The 27329-nt window shown below is 43.0% G+C and overlaps 1 protein-coding gene across 4 annotated transcripts in view; it reads left to right on the top strand.

Moving 5' to 3' along the window:
• Nucleotides 1–27329, top strand: part of LOC119978060 (nuclear transcription factor Y subunit alpha-like) — a 63744-nt gene that overhangs the window by 20076 nt on the left and 16339 nt on the right. For 3 of the 4 annotated variants that reach the window (XR_005463363.1, XM_038819418.1, XM_038819416.1), the window contains exons 2-7: nt 10656–10785; nt 11498–11638; nt 12781–12912; nt 17266–17359; nt 20333–20499; nt 21654–21827. Coding sequence is in view for 3 of the 4 variants with exons in the window: in XM_038819418.1 (XP_038675346.1) it covers nt 10714–10785; nt 11498–11638; nt 12781–12912; nt 17266–17359; nt 20333–20499; nt 21654–21827 (780 nt within the window). In the remaining variant the exon portion in view is untranslated. The remainder of the gene's footprint in view (nt 1–10655; nt 10786–11497; nt 11639–12780; nt 12913–17265; nt 17360–20332; nt 20500–21653; nt 21828–27329) is intronic. The other variant, XM_038819417.1, reaches the window with a different exon arrangement.

A 27329-nucleotide genomic window follows, 5' to 3' on the forward strand; every position in this document is an offset into this window, starting at 1 on the left:
TGGTTTGTAAAAACTTTGTAAAAATCTTGAATAAAAACAAATTTAAAAAAAAAGAACTGATCAAACTAAGGCAGCTTTGATGGCTCGGGGACGTCCACAGAATGGATGGCAGTTACATGTCCAAGGATTTCCTGTAATGGTGAGTAAGCTGGAACCAGATGACTAGTAGGAAATCCAAAACTCGCTTCAATGTTGCTTTCAAGCATGACGTGAAGGCCGTACACATCGATTATTGCATCTTATTAGCTACACAGAGGAAAATGGTGTCACCACCCGTGGATGAGCGTGTATCACCATAATGACCAGTGGCTACAGCGGCTTGGCAACACCAAAGAAAAGCCCACAACAACACTGATAGATTTATGTGTGCCACTTGAGGTGGCAGAACCTGCCTCTTAACAATAGGCCTCTTCAGCCATCAGCAAAGGTGCACTGTATGAAAACCACATCTGAAGTAGATTTGTTTACTACAAGTCCATCATTGATAGATGGAAGGATTCCAATAAGGTGCAATTCCCTGCCCCCCACTGCCAAAATCTCCACACCCAGAACTACGAGATCAGTTTACAGTTGAACAGACAGTGCATATTCCTGATCATACTATTGTAAATGTATAGTGTATGTATAAAATAACTAGCGGCAATTTAGGAAGCAAAAGTAAAATTGGTTAGAGCATGGATTTTTTTCTCTGTAGTAGAAGTTGAGGAGAGGGGAGATGCAAAGCAAGGTGCTACAGTGCCACAACTGGATGAAGAATGTGGGCGCAATTCTCCCAAAAGGGAACAAAGTCACATAGCGAGTGTGTTTTTTGCTGCATGTTTCCCGGTGCTCGCGGTACTGAGAAACACATGGCTATTCAACCAACTCACATTATAAAGGGCCTGAACAGGGAACGCGTAAGCACTGCCAAGATGCCAGGCTGGCACTGCCAGGGTGCCCAGGTGACACCAGCAGTGCCAGGGCACCACCCTGTCCAAAGGCATGAAGCTGAGGGCCTCCGATCTCCTGGGAGACCCCCACAAGTGCCGTTCCATCTGGTCCCCGTTTGTGGGGATCGATGCTGATCACTTGTCCGAGGTCACCGAGGCAAAGGGGGTGAATCCCAAAGCCTTGGGTGCCACATTAAAGTGAGGCGCGCTGTCTCACTCTAACATGCAGATTTTCCAAAAGTGATCCTGCCCACAGTGGGCGGGATTTACATCACAACTTCTCGCAAGATCACGTTGGATCTTGCAAGGCATTGCAAGCCAGGTAGATCCCGGGAGCAGGTCTCCCGGCTTTCAATAGCGAGGCTGCGCCACGGCGAGCTGCTTTTCTGGATCGCGCCCGAAGAATCACAAAATTGCACCGCAGCAGGAGGGCCATTTGGTCCGTTATGTCTGCGCCAGCTCTCCATTGGAGCAGTTTACCTGAAATGAAATGAAAAATGAAAATCGCTTATTGTCACGAGTAGGCTTCAATGAAGTTACTGTGAAAAGCCCCTAGTCGCCACATTCCGGCGCCTGTTCGGGGAGGCTGGTACGCGAATCGAACTGTGCTGCTGGCCTGATTGGTCTGCTTTAAAAGCCAGTGATTTAGTTCAGTGAGCTAAACCAGTCCCTGGTGCACTTCCCCAGCTTCTCTCTGACTCCCTGCACATTCTTCCTTTTTGATAATAAAAAATAAATACATAGTAACAACCTGAACCAGGCAATTTCTATTGTAAATTTACAATGGAAGAAGGTGACACCATAAGTAACAAAAATAATCATAACAGGAAGGTAAAGTCTTGGAGACAATGCCTACTTATTTTTTTTAATACATTATAGAAGATTATAAAATGACAATGCTATAATTTTCTTTGAACAGTGGATCAAAAAAGTGGATCCATGTAGTTCGCCAGTCTTGACCAAAAGCAGATGAAGGGATGGGACATTTAGCCTCAGCACCTGTGGGGAAGGAAGGTAAAATCAGATAAACTGACTATCCACAACTCATTCTGGGTATGTAGATATGTAGTGCAAATATGTAGATCATTTGTTGAGGATTAAGTTCAGTTGTGTTACACCACACTTGGTAACTGGTATCTGCGTAATACATAAGGGGAGATCATGAACTATATTCGGTATCAGGCGAGATGGAATAAGAAGTGAAATTGAGAGGAGGAACAGATATTTTGTGAGGTCCCTCGGCCTGTTAACATGCTAAATCCCCTGAACTCTCCCTGTAAATATAGTCTTGTTGCTTGCAATCCGGTCAATGTCTCATTTACTTGCACAGTTTTTTTAAAGAGGGAACCTGGCAAACACCCCACAGCAATGAACTATTAATAGGCCTCTTATTTCACAGACAGCTGAGTGAGTTGTACCTGCTGTTACTAATTCCCTTAATTTAAAAAATAGTTGACATGAATTATGCAACATATAATAGTCTGAGCTATAGGTTGCACAACTGAGCAAGTTTGAATGATATGGGTCTCATTCCATTTTGTAAACTGTTGCTATTTCAGAATATAAGATATACATAAATCATGTATGAACTTACAGTCTAAGTCAGGGGTGGGCAAACTTTTCCGTGCAAGGGCCACATTCAGAAATTCACAATTTTAAAGGGCCGCATAGTATATTAAGTAAAATAATTAATATTTTAAATAGCCAAAATAAAAGGTCTTTAAAGAAAAAAAAAGCACATTTATTTGAAAAACAAAGTAACTCAGTAAGTAACAGAATAATGTCAATGAGAATGATGCATCTGACTGCAGTCATTTACCAGTTTGTTGAAATCAGGTGTCAAGTTACTTGTGCTGATCCTTAACACTGACAGAAGCACAGCCTAGCCGAGTCAACGATAAAAACACGCGTAGTGGGGTGGATGAGTGGGGCTGCCTTATTGGTCGGTTTAGTTGGGTGTGCGACCAATAGGAGTCCAGGTTACAAACAATAATAAGGCTTATTGTTTGTAACCTGGACTCCTATTGGTCGCACACCCAACTAAACCGACCAATGAGACAGCCCCACTCATCCACCCCACTACGCGCGTTTTTATGCGGCCCGCCAATGAGGTGCCCGGAATCATAACCGGCATTTTTGAAAAGCCGCTGAAGTAAATGCGCTTATTGAATAAGCGCATTTACTTCAGCGGCTTTTCCCCGGCGGCTTGATTGGCGGGCCGCATAAAAACCTTTGTCGGGCCGTAATTTGCCCACCCCTGGTCTAAGTGGTGATTTCAAAATAATGGTCATTTCATACTGTCCAAATGTCTAATCTGTTAACTTCCAAGTAGCATTTGTCCAGTCAATGTGATCTCTAGTTGAATTACCAATGTATTTCTGCCAGTGAAATGTTTTGTTGAATAGCATAAGTAATCTACCTCTAAACATTGGTAGAAATGGGTATTGAAAGATTTTTTAAAAATGGAACACTGGCCAATTTAAAAAAAAGTATTTCACCAGATCTCCATTGTGCTGCAATTTCTAGGTTTCAGAGCTATGCAGAGTTCCCTCGTGTGATAGGAAATGAGTACTACAACAGTGTCAGAGTCCTGATGATCTTAATATTATTAAAATTGTCCTTTTGGAATTAATATTTCAGTAAAAGTTGCTGATAAACATATCTCCACTTTTTTCCAACCCCTCATTTAGCAATGCAGGAAGGAAACATATTTTATTTCAAGGACATATGAAGGGAGCAGTGTGCTAATATTTCTGGTGAAGCTTTCATTGGAAAAATAACAAACATGAGACACATCGTTGAAAATTTAAAATAGATGCTATTGTGGCCTATTTCCATTTTCCGCATTCCCTGTCTTCAATTTCTTCAAAATTTACTTTTGGGTAGTCCATCCCGTACTGACGACAATTATAAATTGATATTTAAGGCTTTTCTGACCAGTACAGTAGTAACAAAGCCTGGAACCTGCTGAATCACAGCCGTTTGAGACTACGTCGTAAATTGCAATTATTGGGGTAGTGGTAAAAGCAACAAAATGAAGACTGATTTAATATAGTATAGTATTTAATATAGCACCCAAGAAAAAAAGCTTAAGTGAACTTTTATTTACAAAGAATAGCATTCTTTGAATATGATTCAGAAATATCACCTCTTGTGCTACTGACTTTTGAATTCTCAACTTCTTAACACTGTTCAAAATGTTCACTTGCTTCTGCAGTGATAGACTACGGTGTTACTCTTCCTGAACTGCCTGAAAATTGGGCTTCCGGTCCTCCCTCACCCACAATGCTAACAAACTGGTGGAAACCGGTTTAAATTGATATGTTGACCAAAAAAGCCCAATCAGAATGAGAGGTGAAAGCCTCAAGTTCAAAGGGATGAGCAGGATTTCTGTACACCACAGTTGCACGTATTTGATTTGTTATCACATTTACCGAAGTACAGTGAAAAGTATTTTTCTGCGGCCAAGGGAACGTACAGAGTACGTACATAGTAGACAAAAAAGAATAATCAACAGAGTACACTGACAAATGGTACATCGAGAAACAGTGATTGGTTACAGTGCGGAACAAGGGGCCAAACAAAGCAAATACATGAGCAAGAGCAGCATAGGGTATCATGAATAGTGTTCTGACAGGGAACAGATCAGTCCAAGGGAGAGTCGTTGAGAAGTCTAGTAGCTGTGGCAGGAATTGTAATGAAGAAAGTTTTCCGTCTTTCAAAAGTATGGGAAGGGGCGGGGGTGGTGACATTGTCGGGGGGAGGGATGTGTTAAATTGGGCCTTGCAAATAATTGAGTATGGCCAGATTTATTAACAAATGGATCAATTTTGAATAATTTATTTGCAAAATGCTTTCTGGTCTGGTGAGTTGAATGATTGTGAATTACTCCGAGCATGTTTGCAGGCCTTGACCTCGCCAGTTATCTGCACATTTATGTGACGAAAATAGAATATATTATAATAGCACTAGACTATTATACAAAATAATCGGAGGAGACTCAGGTACAGAACGATAGTTTATTAGCCAATGGGTTGAGTGCAACCTCAGAGGAGGCTCTCTGGAGCTGACTCTACCCGCTGAGAAATCAAGTGATATTTATACGTTGTAGGTCACGTAGTTAAAGGCATTGTTTATATTAAAACATTGTCTGGTTCAAACTTTACATTGAAAAAGTTACAGGTGTTCATCCAGGCAGAGTGAGTATTTTCTACTCTGATCTTTCTATGGATCTTTCCCTAATCTCTATTGTCGCTAGCACTGTTGGATTTGTTGCATCTTTAGGTCTTAGAAAAACAAGTTAGACTGGAAAAATATGTTGTTCAGGGTCTCGCAGATGGTGTCCATAAAAACAATGTTATGAAGGTCATTAAAGAAAGAACCAGTCAGACTGAAAAACATGCTGAGGGTCTTGCTACGTAAGCATTTAGTTACCATCATTTGTGTGTTTTTGCCACATCATGTTGCTGATTGATATCTTTATCCTGATTGTGGAATTTTCCTCTGCTGATCTAATATATTATACTGTACTGTACAGTTCAAAAGTTCCTAAGACCCCTTTGATAGACTGTAAATTATTGATTGCCCTAGCCAATCATTATAATTCAGTCCTGTTCATTCATCCGCCTCTCAGATATATCATATGTTTTCCATTAAAGTAGTAGCTCGAAATATATCACTGGAAAGCTAATGCCTATTAGGCAACTGTGTTTCAGCACCCTAAGAAGTGTGATTATTAGTCCATATGTGCAGCATGGTAGCACAGTGGTTAGCACAGTTGCTTCATGGCTCCACGGTTCGAGGTTCGATTCCCGGGTTGGTCACTATCTGTGCGGAGTCTGCACATTCTCCCCGTGTCTGCGTGAGTTTCCTCTGGGTGCTCGGCTTCCTCCCACAGTGCAAAGATGTGCAGGTTAGGTGGATTTGCCATGCTAAATTGCACTTAGTGTCCAAAATGGTTGGGTGGGGTTACTGGGTTATGGGGATAGGGTGGAGGTATGGGCTTGGGTAGGGTGCTCTTTCCAAGGGCTGGTGCAGACTCGATGGGCCGAATGGCCTTCTTCCGCACTGTAAATTTTATGATAAAATAGAGATTACCAGTTAGTGAATGGGTCAGTTTAAATTAGCTTCTATAAGATGTTGCTTGTTACTATGGGATCGTATTCAGCATCCAAACTGAGTCACCTTTTTTTCCCATAATTGTTCTTTTTTTAATAAACAATTTTTTGGAGGTATTTTTGGCATTGTAAACAGTTACAGTGTACAGTAATGTGCAAATATCAACCCAAAACAGAAACATAGTGCAAAAGACCAATCCTCTCTCATAAACAGTACCCGCCTATTTATTCCTCCTATTATACTCAAACCCTACTACAGATCCTCTCATGGTGAACCTAATTTTTTCCAGCCCTAAAACGCTCGACATGTCCGAGAGCCATGCTTTGGTCTTCGGGGGATTTGAGTCCCTCCATGCCAGCAGTATACGTCGCCGGGCTACCAGGAAAGCAAAGGCCAAGACGTCGGCCTCCCTCTCCTCCTGGACCCCCGGGTCTTCCGAGACCCCCAAAATTGCCACCCCTGGACTCATCACCACCTAGTTTTCAGTACCTGGGACATGACGTCCGCAAATCCCTCCCAGTGTCTCCAAAGTTTTGGACATGCCCAGAACATGTGGACGTGGTTCGCTGGCCCTCCCGCACACCGAGCACACTTGTCCTCCACCCCAAAAAATTTACTCATCCGGGCCACCGTCATGTGGGCCCGGTGGACGACCTTGAACTGAATCAGGCTGAGCCTAGCACATGTTGCAGTTGAATTTACCCTACTCAGGGCTTCCGCCCATACCCCCTCCTCCATCTCCTCGCCGAGTTCCTCCTCCCACTTGAGCTTCAGTTTCGCTATCTGGGACTCCTCCCCTTTCATAAGTTCTTGGTAAATATCTGAGACTGTCCCCTCTCCTACCTCTCCCCTAGAGACTACTCTGTCCTGGATCCCATTTGGTGGGAGGCGTGGGAAGGATGGGGCCTGTCTACGTATGAAGTCATGCACTTGCAAGTACCGAAAGTAATTTCCTCTTACTAGCCCGAATTTCTTCCCATAATTGTTAAGCAAATGGTGGATCGATGTAAATTGCGGATTAGAATAGACATAATTGTAAGGATAACATCATTATTGCTTTGAAGATTATTGTAATCAAGATTATATCATCCTTAATTAGTTGAACATCAAACAAAGCATGGTTATAACCTAGGGACCTCTGTTCAGTTTTTCTGTTCTTTGTGTCGCTAGCTGGGACAGGTACGGATTGAAGTCTGTAAGCAAAGCCTACATTTGGAACATACGAACATCGGAGGATTTGAAAAAAAAAGACTTGCGACTGCAGTGAATGGTGCAGTGACCACATTTCTCTTTATTATTTCTTGGGCTATGTGACATGAGGAAGGCCGCATTTAGTACCTCTTTATAGTTGCTGTGAAAAAGCTGCCTTCTTGAACTGCTAGCTTCATTGTGAACATGGTGGTTCACTGATGATGTTCAGTAAGCAATTCCAGACTTTTTACCTAACCACAACGAGGAAGAGTTGATCTAGATCCAAGTTAGAAATGGTGTATGACTTAACGGGGAACTTGGAGGTGATAGTATTCCATGATATTTCTACATTTGTCAACATTACAGGGCTGGTTGTGTTGTGTAGATTCGGTGAGTTACTGCATTACATTTTGTAGGTATTACATACTGTAACCACAGCGTGTTGGCAGTGCAAGGGACAATGGCAGGGGTACAAATGAAGCTGACCATCTGTCCTTGGATATATTTGTAGTTGCACGCATTCATGTAAGAAATTATTATTCCATCACAGTCCTCAATGAAATCTGTCTGATGATAGAAATGTTGAGGAATCAAGTGAGCCACTCAGAATAATTGCCACTGTGTTGATATGGCTGGTCCAGTTAAACTTCTGGCTAGTGATGATCTCCAAGCTTGTGAAAGTGGGGGATTGGTGCTGCCATTGAAGGTCAATGCAAGTTGCTTATAAAATCATAGAATTTACAGTGCAGAAGGAGGCGATTTGGCCCATCGAGTCTGCACCAGCCCTTGGAAAAAGCACTCTGTTCAAGCACCCACCCCTCCATCCTATCCCAGTAACTGACCTAACCCTTTGGACGTTAGGGGGCAATTTAGCATAGCCAATCCACCTAACCTGCACATTTTAGGACAATGGGAGGAAACCGGATCATCTGGAGGAAACCCATGGAGACACGGGGAGAAAGTGCAACGGTAAAAGTCTGACATTTGTATAGTACTGATGAGAGGAGAGCCCTTGACATCAGAACAAGATTTGATCACGCGTGGCATCATGGAGCCCCAGCAAATCTGAAGTTCATGGAAATCGTCAGTGGGAGAGCTCTCCAATGGTTGGAATTTTATCTATCACAAAGAAGATAGTTGTATTTGGTGGTGACCAATTATCTAAGTTTTTGTACCTTTCTCTGGGAGCCCTCGGGTTAGTGTCCTCCATCCAACCATCTTCAGCTGCTTCATTAATGACCTTTCTTTCATCATAAGATTAGTAGCAGGGATGTTTGCTGATGATTCCACAATGTTCTGTACCAGTGTTAGCACTGTTGCACCACAACGGCAGGGACCTGGGTTCGATTCCCACCTTGGGTCACTGTCTGTACGGAGTCTGCACATTCTCCCCGTGTCTGCTTGGGGTTCCTCCGGGTGCTCAGGTTTCCTCCCACAGTCCAAAGATGTGTGGGTTAGATGGATTGGTCATACTAAATTGCCCCATAGTGTCAAAAGGTTTGGTGGGGTTACGGGGATAGGGTGGAGATGTGGGTTTAGGTCTTTCAGGGGCCGGTGTAGACACGACGGGCCGAATGGCCTCCTTCTGCTTTGTAGATTCTATGATTTGCAACTCTTCACATACTGGAGCATTCCATGTCTAGATGGGCAAGACCTAAACAACATTCAGGCTTGGGCTTATAAGTGTCAAGAAAATTTGCATTGCACAAGTGCAAGGCAATGACCATTTCCAACAAGAGAGTATCTAACAACCTCCACATGATATTTAATAGCATTACGATTGTTCAATCCCCAACTATCAACTTCCTGGGGGTTATCATTGACCAGAAACTGAACTGGGTCAGCCATATAATACTGTGGCTACAAGAGCAAGTCAGAGACTGGGAATTCTGCATTGAATAACTCGCTTTCTGAGCCCCAAAGCCAGTTCACCATCTACAAGGCTCACATCAGGTCTCTGATTGAATACTGTGCACTTGACTGATGGGTGTGGAGGCTCCAACAACACTTGAAGCTCAACACTATCTAGGACAAAGCAGTTCACTTGATCCACCATTTAAACTTTCACTCCACCACTGAAGCACCATGTCGGTCAGCAATGTGTACCATATACATGATGTACGGCAGCAGCTCACCAAGGTTCTTTCACCTGCACCTTCAAATCCATGACTTATACCACCTAAAAGGACAAGGGCAGCAGGCACAAGGGGACACCACCACCTATAGGATTCCCTCTAAATCACTCATCTTGACTTGAAACTATATTGTCATTAGTTCACTGTCGCTGAATCAAAATCCTGGAACTCCCTTCCTACATCAGTTGCTCTCCCTATACCACATGGACTGTAACGGTTCAAGAAGGTTGCTCACCATTAATTTTTTTTTAAAATAATTTTTATTGAAAAATTTTGTATTTATATAACAACGAAACGCAATAAAATACCAACAATAACAATAATGATAACAGTCATAAACATTCGCCCATCCTCAATGAACAACAAAACATATTAACAACAACTTAAATTAACACAATATTAAGTTAAATAACCATAGAAAAAAAATAGAAACAATAAAGAACACCCTCCCCTCCGGTTGCTGCTGCTATTGACCAAGATACCTATCTTTGAGCCAGAAAGTCCAGAAAAGGCTGCCACCGTTTATAGAACCCTTGTACTGATCCTCTCAGGGCAAATTTGACCCTCTCCAATTTTATAAATCCCGCCATGTCACTGATCCAGGTCTCCACACTTGGGGGCCTCGCATCTTTCCACCGCATTTTTCATCATTTGTCAGCCCAAGCCTACAGTTATCCAACTCATTTTGTAAGCTGGCATGGGCTGGTTCATTATCTGAGAGGTTTGAATTGAGCTGAACACTGAAATAGTCAGTACATAGACGCACTTCTAACCTTAGATTGGAGGGAAATTCATTGATGAAGCAGCTGAGATGTTTTAGGTCAAGGCTGAGAAACTTGGGCTTGCTTGCTGGCTGGCCTTTGATCATTACCAACTTCCTATGTGACGACTTCTTAAGGCTGGAGGGTGGGAAGCAACGGGAAGGAATACAATAACCAGTACGTATTGAACAAAATCTTATTAAGTTGCAATTTTGTATAGAGTTTGAGCAATCCATTAATTAGGAAAACATTAAGGAGATGAGAGAAAAGGACATTTTCATAGTATGACATCCTTGTCAGACTCCTTCCTACAATATGCTTGGCTGGATGCATTTGTGCATATTTATATAGTGCAATCATGAATTTTAAACCCCATCCCACTATCTTGCCTGTCTCACCTACATCTGTTTATATTGTTTAGAGTGTTGTCATAAATCTAGAATATTGTGCAGTATATATAACCAATACCGAGCGTTTTGAAAATGAATTAGAATCTCACATCTTGCTCTAACTATTTTTAGGTTTTGTTCAATTTGAACAACATTCTGCAAAGAAGCTCCTTACATATTCAAGATAATAATGGAACAGTATACAGCAAATAACAGCAATTCAACTGAACAAATAGTGGTTCAGGGACAGATTCAACAACAGGTATGAATCAAATGGGTCAAATACTTCCATTGTGCAACTTGTATTTACAGATTGTATTCTACTGCCATTCTTCAGGTGGTATGTAGGAATGCCCCACGATAGCTTGCTCTTTTGAAATAAATGCCTTTCCCACCTTTACAAAATCAACTGCAGTAGCTGCCAGTTTGCAAACCTTGTTATACCAGTTTGGAATTCGGACAGCTTTTAGCCTCAAGATTCTTCCACCCCGCCTGCCTCAAGATCACCACGGGCGGGACGCAGACCACGTAAAGGTCCATGGACATTGGGCGGGAATTTCCGGTCACCGGGCTGGTGTGGCAGGAGAATCCCACCCAGTATGTCTGGGTTCCTGTTTTTAGCTGATGTGCAGCAACTCCTGCTGGAAGTTGTCTGCCCAGACTTTGATTTGAGGAAGTTGTCTGCCTAGACTTTGATTTGAGGACTGAGTTTTTTCCTGTTTTTCTCAAAGATCCAGCCAGCGCCTAAAAACTGAGCACTCAGGACTGGTTACAGAGAGCATCTGTTCCTGCCGTTGATCAGGAATCAGAACCTTTAGGAGAAAACTGCAAAGGGGAAATAGAACTTCAATTTTTGTCATACTGATTTTTACTTATTTAGGTGTTGCATATTGAATGTATTTTTGTAATTGTAAGACAGCACTAATGCTCTGTTTTTACCTTTTATGTTATCCCACTATTGTTTATTGGTCTAGAGTCAACCATTAATGGTCCAAGTGAGTGGTGGTCAGCTAATCACATCCACTGGTCAGCCAATCATGGTTCAGGCAGTGCCTACAGGTCAGGGACAGACAATTATGCAGGTTCCTGTCTCCGGAGGACAAGGTATACAACAGGTCAGCATATAGTTCTTTCTCATAAAATAATCGTATTTTCTCCTCTGTATTAATTCATTTGATTTTAGGGCTAACATTTTTGTTGTATTGATCTACAACTGTCGTTACTAAATATTGTCTGGGTGTACCGAGCTACTCTGGTTAGGGTTGATTCCTGTCCTGTGCTGAGTTGGTCAATCTCAGCAGGAGATAGTTAATATAATTCAATTGATTACCACACTTCTGAAAGCTTGAAATTAGCCTGGGGTGTAACCTGATTACTTTCAGGTGATACTTGCTGGAAAATGCACTTGTTGTAGATGTTATATCAGGATGGCTTCAAGCTCAGTAATGATCTTTGCATGTTGAATAGCCTGACAACACTCACTGCTCGCACATGGAGGGTGCGCTTTGCCGGCTGTTCACGCCATCAGGAAATTCCAGTCCCATGCCAACGGCGCACGGTTTCCCGGCAGCGAGGGTACTGTCAACTGGAAATCGCGTTGCGATGTCCGAGACAACTGGAATGACCTTTTCTTGTTCTGTTATATTTTTACGCATGTTTTTTAAAAAAAAATCAATAATCACTGAAAGCAAAAATAGCTCAGTTCGCTCCAGTAACAGATCCAGTTGATAATATATCCATGAGGAGTGTGTGCTGCAGCTTTCTATTTGTAGGGGCAGCACGGTAGCATTGTGGCTAGCACAATCGCTTCACAGCTCCAGGGACCCGGGTTCGATTCCGGCTTGGGTCACTGTCTGTGCGGAGTCTGCACATCCTCCCCGTGTGTGCGTGGGTTTCCTCCGGGTGCTCCGGTTTCCTCCCACAGTCCAAAGATGTGCAGGTTAGGTGGATTGGCCATGATAAATTGCCCTTAGTGTCCAAAATTGCCCTTAGTGTTGGGTGGGGTTATGGGGATAGGGTGGAGGTGTTAACCTTGGGTAGGGTGCTCTTTCCAGGAGCCGGTGCAGACTCGATGGGCCGAATGGCCTCCTTCTGCACTGTAAATTCTACCTATCTATCTATGTATTGGAATTATCGATTTAATTTGCCAGACTTGAAGAATTTACATGACTTTCAGTTTGTTCTAACCCATAAGAAATTATTGCACCTTCATATAATTTGTTATTACAAATACAGACTGTTTATGCATTATTTTTAGATTCAACTGGTTCAACCAAGTCAACTCCAGCTTCAAAGTGGGCAGGCTGTTCAGGTTCAGAACCAGCAAGGTCAGGCGCAACAAATTATTATTCAACAACCTCAGGCAGCTGTGACAGCAGGACAAACACAGGTGAGTTACCTCGGTACTAAAAGAGAACTGGATGAATACATGAAAAGGAAACATTTGTAGGGCAATGAGGAATGAGTGGGGTGGTGGAACTAATTGGTAGTTGCTTCAGAGAGGCATATTCCGTGCTTTATATTTCTAAGATGCTATCAGGATTGGTGGGAAGGTGGATAGTGCAGGAGGTATCCATATTTGAAAGGAATAGGATTGATTGTAGAAATTAACTTTTCTCATTCCAAGATCTCTTGTGTTCAAACGCTAGATGGCATAGAATGCTAACTTTTGCCCAGTCCAGAACGAACAGATGGTATTACTTTGAGAAAGCAGATTTGCTTACGCATGCATTTTAAAAAAATTGCAGCATTCAATAAAGTTGACTGTCCAGTTCGAAAGAAAGACATACATTTACATAGATTACAATCTCGGGAAATCCCAAAGCACTTCACAGCTAATTAAGTAATTTTTAAAGTTTAGTCTCTATTGTAATACAGAAAAGGTGTCAACTACTTTTGCACAGGGCAATGTACCACAAACAACAATGTAATAATGACCAAAAAATCAGTTTTAATATTTGGTTGAGGGACAAATATCGGCCATATTAAAGTAAAGGTAAAGTTGCATTGTTCCAGATGACCACATGATGGTTTCCCTTTTGAGATGGCACAGTGGTTATCACTGCTGCCTCACAGCGCCAGAGACTCTGGTGACTGTGTGGAAGTTTCACATTCTCCCGTATCTGGGTGGGTTTCCTCCGGGTGCTCCAGTTTCCCTCCACAGTCCAAGGATGTGCACGTTAGGTGGATTGGTCATGCTAAATTGCCCCTAGGTGGGTTACAGGGATAGGGAGGTTGATTGGGCCTGAGTGGGGTGCTCTTTCATAGGGTTGGCGCAGACTTGATGGGCCAAATGGCCTCCTTCTGCACTGTAGGGATTCTATGATTGAAGGAGAGAACTGACTGGTGGTGGTTTAACCCAAGGACCATCACCCCTCAGACGAGGGGCAAGATTGAGAAAGCAAGCTAGCCATAATAGTGCCCTTAAGTCCACCTGAAAGGAATGGCAGGGCCTCTATTTAACATCACATTCAGCAGTGCACCGAGTGTTGGCCTAGATTTTGTGCTGAAGCCTTGGCATGGGACCACCGACCCATGAATGAAACTAAATGACTGATCATCCTAGAAGTAATCTAAATTTCCCATACTTTACAAAGTTATTTAGTGGGATGTGGGCTTCGCTGGCAAGCCCAGTATTTGTTGCCCATCCTTAATTGCAGTTAAGAATCAACCACATTACTGTGGATCTGGAGTCACATGTAGTCCATACTCTATAAGGAAGATTTTCTTCCTTGGTGGGCATTAGTGAATCAACTAGGTTTTTACAACAATTGATGATCATTGTCATGGTCACTGTTACTGACATTAGCTTTATCTTCCAGATTCATTAATTGAATTTAACTTGCACTGTGGTGGGATTTGATGTCCCCAGTGCATTTTCCTGGTCTCTGGATTACTATTCCATAATTCCTGTACCTCATTAAATACATAATTCCTGCTGACTTGAGATATGTGCAAATGTGGGAATTGGCAACTCGCCATTCCATTTTCACTTTGTCACTTTCACCTGCACTTAGAATTAATCATCTGTATTGTGCTGCCATATTTCCATATACAAATGAATCAGGCAGACTTTTATCTAGTCTAAAATCATTGTTGGTACATGTTGAAATGTTGACATTACTGACAGCACATCCATTATGTTTTGACAATAGTGTTGTTAGCTATCGAGCGTTTTCAGTATCCATCTGCAATGCTGAACCTGACTTACCTCAGTGTTAGAGTATTAAAACCACTCAAATTTTGTGATGTTAATTCAAATGACAAAGATAACTACGGTACTTAAACCACTTTCAACCTGATTTCTGGTTTTTATAGTTGGGAGCGTCCAGCGGCCACGCTGCGGCCACGCATCCAGTGGCTCACACACATTGCACCTTGCAAGACCTTGCAATGTGAATCCCGCCCACAATGGGTGGGATCACTTTTGAGCAAATCTGCACATTAAAGCAAGGCAGCGAGCCTCACTCTGATGTGCAGATTCCTGAGGTATCTGAGGCTTTGGGATTCAACCCCTTCACCTTTGAGACCTCGAGTGTGTGTTGTTCAGCAGTGGTCCCCACAAACGGGGACCAGGCAGAACACCTCTCATGGGGGATCGCCAAAAGGATCGGAGACCCCCCCTGCTGCTTGTCCTCTGGGCAGGATTATGCCCTGGGACTGCTGGTGCCACCTGGATACTCTGGCAGTGCCAGCTTGACATCGGCAGTGCAACCTAGGTACCAGCCTGCCATTCCAAGATGCGCAGGTGACGCTGGCATGTGTACTGCTAGGGTGCCAGTTTGGCACTGCCAAAGTGACCCTCGCATATTGCATTCAGGCTGGGTGGGGAGGTTGGGGATTGTTGCGGGGGCCTCGGAGATCTTGCGCTACATTGGGGAGTTTCGGCAAGTGGAGCTCCCCACTGCACAAAACGGGCTATGGACGACCTCGGCCACGTATTTCCCGTTGAGACCCTTATTCAATGCGACACGTATTGAATAGCGATGTGTTTCTCGGCTGCGAGCTCCAGGAAACACGCGGCTAAATGTGCTCGGTAGGGAACTATGTTTCCTTTTGGGAGAATCATGCCAGTTGTCTCTCAGTATCTATTATTTTAATTCTATTTCTAAACTTTATCCTTATTTATAATCTTTTTTTTAAAAGGGCCTTATTGTTAGTCATCTTTTTATCTTAACCGTCCATGTTTTACAGTCTATTTCAAAGGTGAGAGCTGGCCTTTTTGGCCGAAAGATTCCAGCTTGACTCAATTGGTATCGCTCTCACCTCTGACTTAAGAGTCTGAACTCAGAAACTAAGATAAAAGAAAAAATGCTGGAAATACTCAGCAGATCTATGAAGAGAGAACCGCTTCTGATGTCCTACTCTAGGTCATGTAAATATTTGAAGAAACGCTGCATTATTTTCGAATGACACTTTAAATCAAGATGCCCCCCACTCCATTTTACATGTTAAGTTGGAGTCGGTTGTTGAGAGTTCCTTGATATTAGTTGAAAAAGTACATTGAGATTTCTTGGTTTTAATCCCAAATTCCTCCCTCATTTGGCACCACTACAGTGTGATTCATTTCACTATTGTTGGATGAAAATAAATTTGCCTGCATTCATTGCATTTCAAGGCTACTCATTTGTATGTGAAACATTTTTTTTTTTTTTTTTTTTTTTTTTTATAAATTTAGAGTACCCAATTATTTTTTCCAATTAAGGGGCAATTTAACGTGGCCAATCCACCTACCCTGCACATCTTTTGGGTTGTGGGGGCGAAACCCACGCAGACACGGGGAGAATGTGCAAACTCCTCACAGACAGTGACCCAGGGCCGGGATTCGAACCCAGGTCCTCAGCGCCGTAGGCAGCAATGCTAACCACTGTGCCACCGTGCTGCCCCCCACCGTGCTGCCCCTTATGTGAAACATTTTGGACTATTTCTGAAAAATGCCATAATATAACTAACTCCAAAGGCTGTTGCTCAACCAGTTGAGGCTTAAAACTCTATAAATTGGTGCGCTCCTATTATAAGTAAAACTAAGTTGATCTTCTCAATTCTCAAAATGTTTCACACTTATGTTTTAACTGGTGCAAATAGGACACGGGTTACAGCTTACCAGTTATTTGCCAGAATCCAAAAACTTTGCTGTACCAATCCATTTGGTCTAGATGAACGAATATTAGCAGCTTGTGGTGAAGATGGATGATTCGGATTAAGACGCCGTATAATACTTGATGTTAAGTTATGCTTATTAGAAGCCAATCCCAACAATTTTGGAGATTATATTAGAACTTTATCCCAATCTTGTGGTTAGGCTTGTTATGGCAAGTACAACACAAAGTCAGAGAAAAGCTGAAAAAGAATATGTTGAGTTATAAATGTGAATATTTATCTAACATCTACAATGAGATTGAGCCAGAATAATTTTTTAAAATATTTTTGCCAGCTTTGACCTACTGCTAGCAGCTGTCCAGCACAATGGCAGAATTCCCCATATTTTCATCCTACTTCTGTTTGTTTAAAAAGATTCATTGCTCATCGGCATCACTACAGCTGGCATCTAAAAAGTTATAACTTAAATTTAAAACTGCTGACTAGAATAGATCCGCTGAACTGTCTAAAATGCTCTGCATAAGGCTTTCTTCCTGTTGCATATTCTGTAAACTATAAGAAATGTTAAATGTCTAAATGTGTTTAACTCAGAACAGTGGCAAAATAATATCTAATTGTTATCATAACTGAATATGGTCAACAGCAAATAGTGCAAGGACAACAGGTGGCACAGACTGCAGAGGGACAGACAATTGTGTACCAACCAGTTAATGCAGATGGCACCATACTTCAGCAAGGTAACCAGCACATTAGTTGGAATTCATTTTTTGATATTGATAAGAATGCTAAGAGTAAACAGCAGTGGCTCAATCAGCTGACCTCCCTCCTCTTTCCTACTTGTCTCTGTATAGGTGTGTCAGGTGTGTCTCTTGGCCACATTTCTTTGAATAACTTCATTATTTGAATTACATGCATTTTTCCCTACAAATGTATTATGAGCTGCTACTGTAAGTAAATCTTTGTTTCTCATCCATTCTGATGGAGTGAGCAATCAATAACAGTGTTCTTACACCACATACAGGCTCAAAACTGTTGTGGTTTGTATATGCTGGCTCCACGGGTTAGCTTCTTGATATGTGCTTTGAAAACTAAATGCATTGAATGGCTTGTATACAGAGAAGCCTATTTTAGTGGTTAAAACCATGTTGCTAATGGATGAATTGGTGATTACTTGTCTACTATTTAGTGGAGTGCATCATGAAATGCAGAACAGTGTCTACCTTTAGACAATTGGAGTTGCGCTTTTCCCAGGTCCAACACTAAACAGAGAGCAGGGAGAGAACATGTCATGGTTTGAGATTTGATGTCGTCGTTGCTGATGATGGAGAATTGTTTGATGATCATGGTAAAGTATTGCAAAGCAAGTAGAAAAAGTGGATTTTTAAAAAATCTGATTTTCAATGTCTTCAAGAAAAACAACCAAGGGCTGGTTATGCATTTGTTATTACAGGCCTATTTGAAAAGAGGGAATAATCAAATTAAATGATATGAAGGATAAAAAGTAAAATATCATTATTCCTGCTCTTTCAAGTGGCATCTTCAAAAGTAACAAAATTTACCGAGGAAAACGATGAGCAGCAGGAAGTAGAACAACAAATGTACAAAATAGTACATTAGGACAATTGCAGACCCTTATAGTAAGTCAAATTTTGGAATTGATAGTCGTGGCTAGCTTTCAGTCCAATTCGTCTTGAGCAGGAACCTTCCTCAATTGAATGTGATGGCCAGTGGCACCCTTAATTTTCATATTGGTTATGTTCAGCAAACCAAATAGTCAAACAAAGTCCAATCTTATCTCTTCAAATGGGGTGGTTAAGGTTCGCTGTTACCAAGGATAGGAAATGCAGGACGCTGTAGGTCCTGTAAGTTAGATTTTTCCCAGAAAGTCCTATCCATGGTGCTGCCCACCATATGGATGCAAGAACTGTTATTCATCATCAATACTGTCCACAGATGATCCAGTTTGCTTCAACAGCTTGATGTTGATTGAAGTGACAAGCTCTTCTTGCATGATGCAGCTTCGCCCCAACTGTGTCGCAGTTTTCCCTCTCCCTGCATCTTACATTATAGGATTTCCTGGGGACAGCAGCTATAGTAAAGTTGGTTAGGGAGGAATACATGTATAAATGGATTATATTCTTATATTCATTGTTTCTAGACGATCCAACAGCCCCAGGGCCAGGAACAAGAAAGCCTGCTTTATTATTCTTGCATCAACGAATGCACTAATGAGCCTGTATTTGTTTGCATGAGGGCATCTTGTTATTAATATCTAGCAGAGTTTTCTTGCTTTGTATGTTTCTAAATTGCAGACTGAAAATTTGTTACAATAATGAGGCCATCCATGCAATTGTGGGTCTCTGTAGTCCTGCTAGCGCGAAATTATAACTCAGGGCTGGGTGGTTCCCTACATGTTGGGGGAAGAAGAAAACTGAAGGAAAAACCACCCCTTGTAATGTCACGGCTCACGACAGTTGGCTCAAGAAAAATACAGCTTACGCTAAAAAATAAAAAGTCAGCGGTAGGATTGGGGGAGAGAAAGTCAGCTTTGTTGTTGCTGTCTTCATGGACCATGCTCCTGAATTTACAGTTAGCGCTACAGGGTGCAAGAAATGTTAACTACTGGGAGCCGGAGCATTTTCTGTTCCTTCAATCCTCATTAGGAGGAGTTTTAACATTTAATTGAAATTTTAAAAGTTGAAGCAGAAGATGAATTGGTAAGGAATGACATTTACTGCAGACCTATTTAAATGAGTTATATGCATTATTCAGAGCTGCCATTTTGGTATTGGCTAAATATATCTGAGTAAGAAATACTGTGCTGAGCTAAAGCAACTATGAATCAAGCTTTCTGCAGCGAGCCAGTATGCACTTTCTAATATATATATATATTATATATATATGGACATAAACATACACATTAGAAAGAAAAAATCACTCTATTACAAATAGGACTATTAATTTTAACTTGGTAAACTCCAAAGATAAAATACAATGTCTTTCTTGTAACTTGCTTAAAATTGCAACACAAATCTATCGTTTTCTGTCTCTTCCTCCAGTTCTTCATTGGGTCATTATTTTTTCAATTAGTAAGGCAAGCAGCCTTTTCTAAGCTCTCTGCTTTGCCGTTTTTAAGGCAATTGACAATGTGATACCCTGAAATTCATTTTTCTCCTCCCTTCTCTGGGAAAGCATCTCGTTTATTTGACTGCTGAGATCCTGTAGAATGACTGAGATTGGGAGCTTGCTCCATATTTTATAAAATTTAATCCCAAAATATTACTAAACTATTATGTCACAAATGTCTCCAAACTGTACAAAATGTATGTGGAACCCAGGTTATGAAGTAGTACGTTGTTCACAACAGGATTAAAGCATTTTAAAATCTGGATCATTTTAATTTGCAATGATCTCGGCTTTGCATTACTTTTAGACCAATATTATTAAAGAAATACATCTTTCTGAGCAAGGTTTGTTTTAGTTTGCATTTGAATTTGTTATGATTTTTTTTCCCCACAAGGTTTTAAAGATATTTATTGTTTTCTTGAAAAGTGAAGGGATTAATCTTGTTCCTTTCATTTTTCTTTTCCCTCTGTTCTCTCTTACATCTCCCTGTCTCAATCCTCATCTCTGTTTTCACTCTGCCCTCTTTTTGTTTGTCTCCTTTTTGTCTTGTCTTGTCTTTCTCCTCTTTGCGTTACGTGCTAAAGTTGCAGTCCCTGTTACAGGCATGATCACGATTCCTGCTGCCAGCCTTGCTGGGGCCCAAATTGTCCAGACGGGAGCCAGCACAAGCACCACAAATAGCAGCCAAGGCACTGTAACGGTAACACTACCAGTTGCTGGAAGTATGGTCAATGCAGGCGGTATGGTGATGGTAAGTCTTGTTTGGAGAAATCTTGTGAATAGATCGCAACTTAAACACTTACAGCATATTTATTTCTCAAATCTTAACAAGGCCTGTTTAAAATAACAAAAATGAGATTCCACCCTTGAAACAAATACATTTTAAATCATTGGTTACCTTCTAACTTGTGTGATAAAGATGTATCAAGTTTTAAGATGGTAAGGTCCGAGTTCCTAACAATAGTTCTCTTCTCTGATCCAATTATTAGTCAACTTGACTAGGCAGTGTAATAAGCAATGAAATAGTGATACCTCCGGTGAAGGCATGGAGAAATCTCAGCCATGCTACATGTGCTGGTTTTCCTGCTTGCCTTAAAGTAAAACAGATCAATTGTGTGTTATAAGCACGGGTTTTGAAGCAAGTTGCCCACCTATTCTTGTTTTTCTGTATTCTAATTATGACTAATATAGAGTGAAAAATGTACATTGCCACATAATCATTAATGTAATTTTCTCCAAATATTTCCCTTGTAATACCCTTGCAATTGTTGTTTATTTCCTAACCCCTCCCTTTGTAAATTTGCTCGTGAGCTACTACCAGTCTAAATCTTGAACAAGCTGCTTAAGGCATGACAGCGATTCAGGGTGACTTTCATTTAATATTCCATTATCCTAACAAACCAATGCCAGGAAATCTGGCATAAATCTGTATTTTATCGTACCATAACGATTGATTCCAATAACGAATAAAAATAAAATAATGCACTGTAGAAAAGCCTCATGCTGTAGCTTTAATTTTGCTGAGGAAATGGTACTGCATTTCTTGTACAATTAATCAGAAAACCTCTTCTTTATGTCACCTAAGCTGTGGTAAACAGCAACTTTGAGGTTTGCTGGTTTTCACAGGATACACTAACTTATTATCTCTTCTGACTGAAGTACTATATATATAATCCGGAATTCTCCAGCTGTTCGCTGGCAGCGTCCCAGCGATGTGGTGGCTTCAGTGGGAATTCCCATTAACTGGCGGGACCAGAGAATCCCGCCGCCAGCGAACAGCCCACCACCGAGAAACGCGCGGCTGGGATGCCAGAGAATCCCACCCATAGTGTTACAAAATTAATCTACTAGGCAGTAAGCTACCGTATCAATTTTTACAATGGTTTTTTTTAATAACCTATGCAGATGGTACCAGGAGCTAGTACCGTTCCAGCTATGCAGAGAATCCCCTTGCCAGGTGCAGAGCTACTGGAAGAAGAACCATTATATGTAAACGCCAAACAGTATCACAGAATCTTAAAAAGGCGACAAGCAAGAGCCAAACTAGAGGCAGAAGGCCGGATTCCAAAAGAAAGGAGGGTAAGTAATGTTACATGAAGATCTGCCTTTCAGATGTAAATGAAATTTTACCATAGACAATTGTTTTTCACTAAATTATCTTTTTGGATGGCTTAACGATATTCCTCTATTTTCACTAGTGTATGTTCTGGTAATGACATTTTAATAACCATATTTAGGAAGACTGGGGGAAAAAAAACACATTTGGTCTATGCGCTTAAAAGATGGTGATGTCACTCATATGAACTTCCCTTTACACGTATTATAAAATGCATTTACTTAAAATCATCTTTAGTTCATTTCACAATATGGTATTTAAGTATATAAATTGTCCACGGGCAGCACGGAGGAGCAATGGGTAGTACTGCTGCCTCACGGCGCCGAGGTCCCAGGCTCGATCCTGGCTCTGTGTCACTGTCCATGTGGAGTTTGCACATTCTCACCGTGTTTGCGTGGGTTTCGCCCCCACAACCCAAAGATGCATAGGGTAGATGTTTGGCCATGCCAAATTGGGGCTGGTTTAGTGCAGGGCTAAATAGTTGGCTTTTAAAGCAGACCAAGGCAGGCCAGCAGCACGGTCCAATTCCCGTACCAGCCTCCCTGAACCGGCGCCGGAATGTGGTGACTATGGGCTTTTCACAGTAACTTCATTTGAAGCCTACTTGTGACAATAAGTGATTTTTATTTCATTTTTTTCATTTCAGTTGAAATGAAAATCGCTTATTGTCACGAGTAGGCTTCAATGAAGTTACTGTGAAAAGCCCCTAGTCGCCACATTCCGGCGCTTGTCCGGGGAGGCTGGTACGGGAATCGAACCGTGCTGTTGGCCTGCTTGGTCTGCTTTAAAAGCCAGCGATTTAGCTCAGTGAGCTAAACCAATTGCCCCTTAATTGGAAAAAAAATTGGGTACTCTAAATTTAAAAAACTAAATAAATTGTCCAAGTATTGTGGGCTGGTTGGATGAGATATTGGTATGGAAAATACAGGTAATTAGCCATAGTCAAAAGGGACCATAGACAAGTGGTTACCTAGCTTGATGGACACTACTCTGCATCAAACATGGGGCAAGGCAAGGAGGCAGGCCTCCATGAACAACCTGGTACGGGGATTGAACGCACGTCATTGGTGTAATTCTGCACCACTCTAGCCAACTGGGCTGACCGACCCCCACTGACAAAGACGACCAGCCTGTACTGGGCCAATGCAGGGCACTGTCTTTCCCTCATAGCAAGTTGCTTGCTAAGTTTACCAAGTTAAAGGAACAGGTTTAGGGCAAGACTCATCTTCCCTGAGAGCAGAGACCAAGCTTTTGGACGAAGAAGATTAACTTCCAATCACTCTTTAACTGCATCCTTCCCACATATCCAGGTTTCGTGCAAGCTATCATTAGATTTAGATTTATTATCATGTGTACCGAGGTACAGTGAAAAGTATTGTTCTGCACATAGTCCAGGCAGATCATTCCATATATGAAAAACACAGGATATACAATGTAAATACATAGACACAGACATTGGGTGAAGCGTCCAGAGTGTAGTGCTGCACAGTAGAGAAGATGCATGGAGAGATCAGTTCAATCCATAAGAGGGTTGTTTAGGAGTCTGGTAACAGTGGGGAAGATGCTGTTTTCGAACCTGTTAGTGCATGTTTTCAGACTTTTGTATCTTCTGCCTGATGGAAGAAGTTGGAAGAGTAAATAACCTGGTTGGGAGGGGTCTCTGATTATGCTGCCCACTTTCTAAAGGTAGCGGGAGGTGTAGACCGAGACAGTGGATGCGAGGTGGGTTCGCGTGATGGACTGGGCTCTGCTCAATGCCTATTGAACAGGAAAGGGGACATCTGGGGAAATGTGGCTTGATATGGGATAAGTTTAAACTCTTCTTGGACAGGTACGTGAATTCTGTCCATGTATGTGGTGTTGAATATATCCTTACTTATGTTATTTCCCAAATATTTTTATGCTATTTCCTGATTCCTAATTTTTTTTGCATCACTGCCTTGTTTTTACATATTACTCATAATAAACCTTTTATTTGTTGTATTTGCTAAATTCTCTTCATGAAAAGAGGCACAAAGAGCATCTGTTGCTCCATAACATAAAAAAGCAGCTCTATTTGGTAGCTGGTTGAAGAGAATTCTCCCAAATAAAGCTTTTGTCAGGTGTGAGGAGATTCTGATCTGGCGATGGGGATGTGCTGAGCAGACGCACGAAAAAAGACTCTCCTGGAAACATAAATTTAGGCGCTTTCAACCCAAAATAGCCTGCTAAATCCGTGAAAAAAACCCTTGCCCTTCTCCAACACCACCAAGACATGCCTAGCAGCAGAAACCCGAGGGTAGAAGAGACGGCAGAGGCAGCAAGAGCCTGGCAAAGGAACCGGGTATGTTCATGGAACAGGTGGGGTCAGTGAACCCATGGAGGTTCACACAACTAGTGGAGAAGGAGCTCTCCTACTTCTCCCAGGTATACAGGATACCAGCTCCACCAGAATCGGGGAACCTTTTACAAACATGGAAACAAAGCCAGCTGCCTGCTGGCACCAGCTGAGAAGGCAGGCAGCCATGAGGGAAATAGTGCAGATTAGGGATAACAACGGCAGGCTAGCCAACAAGTCCTTCCGGACCTTCTTCCAGGGGATGTACACCTCCGAGCCCCCAGAGAGGGACTCGGGATGAAGCAGTTCCTTGATGGGCTGGACATGTTGGTCGTGGGGAAGACAGGAAACACAGCCTGGAAGCACAACTAGAGTTGGGAGAAGTCATGGAGAGTGTCAACTCCATGCAGGTGGCGAAGGTGCCTAGGCCAGATGGATTTCCAGTGGACAGTTACAAAACTTTTGCAACTGCACTGGCCTCGCACTTGACTCGCTGGTAAAGGGCTCTGCCGCCAACACTAACGCAAGCCTCAATATCACTGATACACAAAAAGGACAAAGACCCGACTGAGTGTACATCCTCCAGGCCCATCTCGCAAAAACACTGGCTAAACAGCTGGAGAGTTGCGTGCCGGAGGTAGTCGCAGAGGACCAGACGGGTTGTGTCAAGGGCAGGCAAGTAACATCAAACATCAGGGGCGCGATTCTCCGCTGCCCACGACGGGTCGGAGAATAGCGGGAGGGCGTCCCCGACATTTTTCACGCCCTCCCGCTATTCTCTCCACCCCCCACGGCCGCCCCACGACACGAATCGGCGAGCAGCGATTCTCCCCAGGCCGATGGGCCGAGTTCCCAGGCCTTTACGGCTGTTTTTACGGCAGCAAACACACCTGCTTGCTGCCGTCATAAAAACGGCCGCAACATGCCCGTTCTGGGCATCCAGGGCCCCGATTGGAATGGAAGTACCACGGCCGTGCCAAAGGGGGCATGGGCCCGCGATCAGTGCCCACCGATCGCGGGCAGTGTGTCCGTAACGGACGCACTCTTTCTCCCTCCGCCGCCCCGTAGGATCAGTTCGCGGGGTAGCCGAGGGAGATGACGGCCCCACGCATGCGCGGGTTGGAGCCGTCCAATCCGCGCATGCGCGGCTGACGTCATCGTGCGCGTCAGCCAGCTTGGCGCGCGGACTTAGCGACGGTCGCTAAGCCCGCGATGCCGTGCTTCACGGGGCCCCGCCCGGGGGGGGGGGGGGGGAGAGAATCTGGTCCCGGGAGGGGGAGCGGAGGCTGCCGTGAAACACGGCCAGTTTCACGGCAGCCTTTACGACTCGCCGCATTTGCGGAGAATCGCGCCCCAGGTGCCTGTTAAACGTGATAAAGACACACCCCCAACGGGGAGAGAACACCAGAAGTGATCATCTCCCTGGAAGCAGAAATGGTCTTCGACAGAATTGAGTGGAAGTACTTCATGGAGGTACTGGAATGGTTTGGGTTCGGGCCATGGTTCACAGCGCTCCCATGACGAGCTTGTGGATGAACACCACCAGCTGTAAATACTTCCAGCTGTACAAGGGATGCTCGCTGCTGTATGCGGATGCTCTATAAGCCTTATAGAGAAGGTATAAGGCTTCTCTATACCTTGAACCTCCAGGCCAGCATGGAAGCGATAAATGAAGCTCCTAAAGGAATTCAGAGCCTTCTCAGGCTATAAGCTCAACCTGAGCAAAAGTGAAATCTTCCCGGTGAACCCGTAAGGGAGAAGGACAGAGCTGGAGGTCCGCTACCCAGGGATCCAAGTAGCCACGTATGGACATGTGCGTGTGGTGTGTGTGTACACACTCGTGTGTACAGGTTCAAACTATCAAAAGGAAACAAACTTAAGACACATATAGATCAAAAACTTGATCAGGAAACAACGACGTAGCCCCAGACACTAAGGCATAGAGGTTGTGGGGAGTTGGTGAGTCGAAGCACTGCACAAGGCAACCTTCACATCCGCAAGGCTCAGCCAACAGCAGCTAAAGATGGTGCACAGAGCACACCTAACCAGAACCCGAATGAGCAGGTTCTTTCCGGAGATGTTGGTCTTCAGTGTTTCAGAGCATCGAGAACTCTTTATGGGCAGGGGTGCCAATGCCCTAGCTTTTGCCTCTCTAATCGTCCGCCGGAGAATCCTGCTCACCTGGCGATCAGCAGCATCATGCAAAGCTGCAGACTGACTGTCAAGCCTGGTGGAATTTCTCAAGCTCGAGAAAATGAAAATAAAATTTGCCATCCATGGATCGGAAGAGGACTTCTACAAGACATGAAAACCGTTCACCAACCTGTTCCAAGATCTGGTCGTAGCCAGTAGTGTAAGGGGGGGTGCCGAGGGGGCAGGGGAAGGAGTCGCAAAAAGGCCACGGGACAAAGGGAAGTTTGGGGGGGGGGGGGGGGTGAAAACACACCAAGTAGACCAGAGCGACGGGCCCGAGGGCACGCTGAAAACCAAAGTAACCAGTAAAGACGCACCTATAAATACACACTCGGGCCACGCTGGGGAGCATAACAATGGCAGAGCAGCTAAAGGGAGACCATGGCAACAGCAGGAGGGGAGACAATGACCTGTAAATATGTGAGGATTTCTGTTTGTATTTGTCTTCCATCTACACCTCCTGCTGCCTGGAGAACGTGGGCAGCATAATCAAAGACCCCTCCCACCTGGCTTACTCACTCTACCAACTACTTCCATCGGGCAGGAGATACAAAAGTCTGAGAACACACGAACAGACTCAAAAACAGCTTCTTCCCCACTGTTACCAGACTCTTAAACGACCTTCTTATAGACTGACGTCATTAACACTTCACCCCTGAATGCTTCACCCGATGCCGGTGCTTATGTAGTTGCATTGTGTACCTTGTGTTGCTCTATTATGTATTTTCTTTTCTTTTTTCTTTTCATGTACTTAATGATCTGTTGAGCTGCTCGCAGAAAAATACTTTTCACTGTCCCTCAGTACACGTGACAATAAACAAAATCCAACTCCTTTGGTTTTCCTTGTTTTTATTTTATAACTTCAATTTTTTCTCCCTTATTTTGTGCGGGTATACAACATGTAATTTAACTTATGAACTTAAGTGTGAAACATGAAATGTGAAAAGCAATAATA

Source organism: Scyliorhinus canicula, chromosome 15 (genome assembly GCF_902713615.1).
Source record: "Scyliorhinus canicula chromosome 15, sScyCan1.1, whole genome shotgun sequence".
Taxonomy (NCBI): domain Eukaryota; kingdom Metazoa; phylum Chordata; class Chondrichthyes; order Carcharhiniformes; family Scyliorhinidae; genus Scyliorhinus; species Scyliorhinus canicula.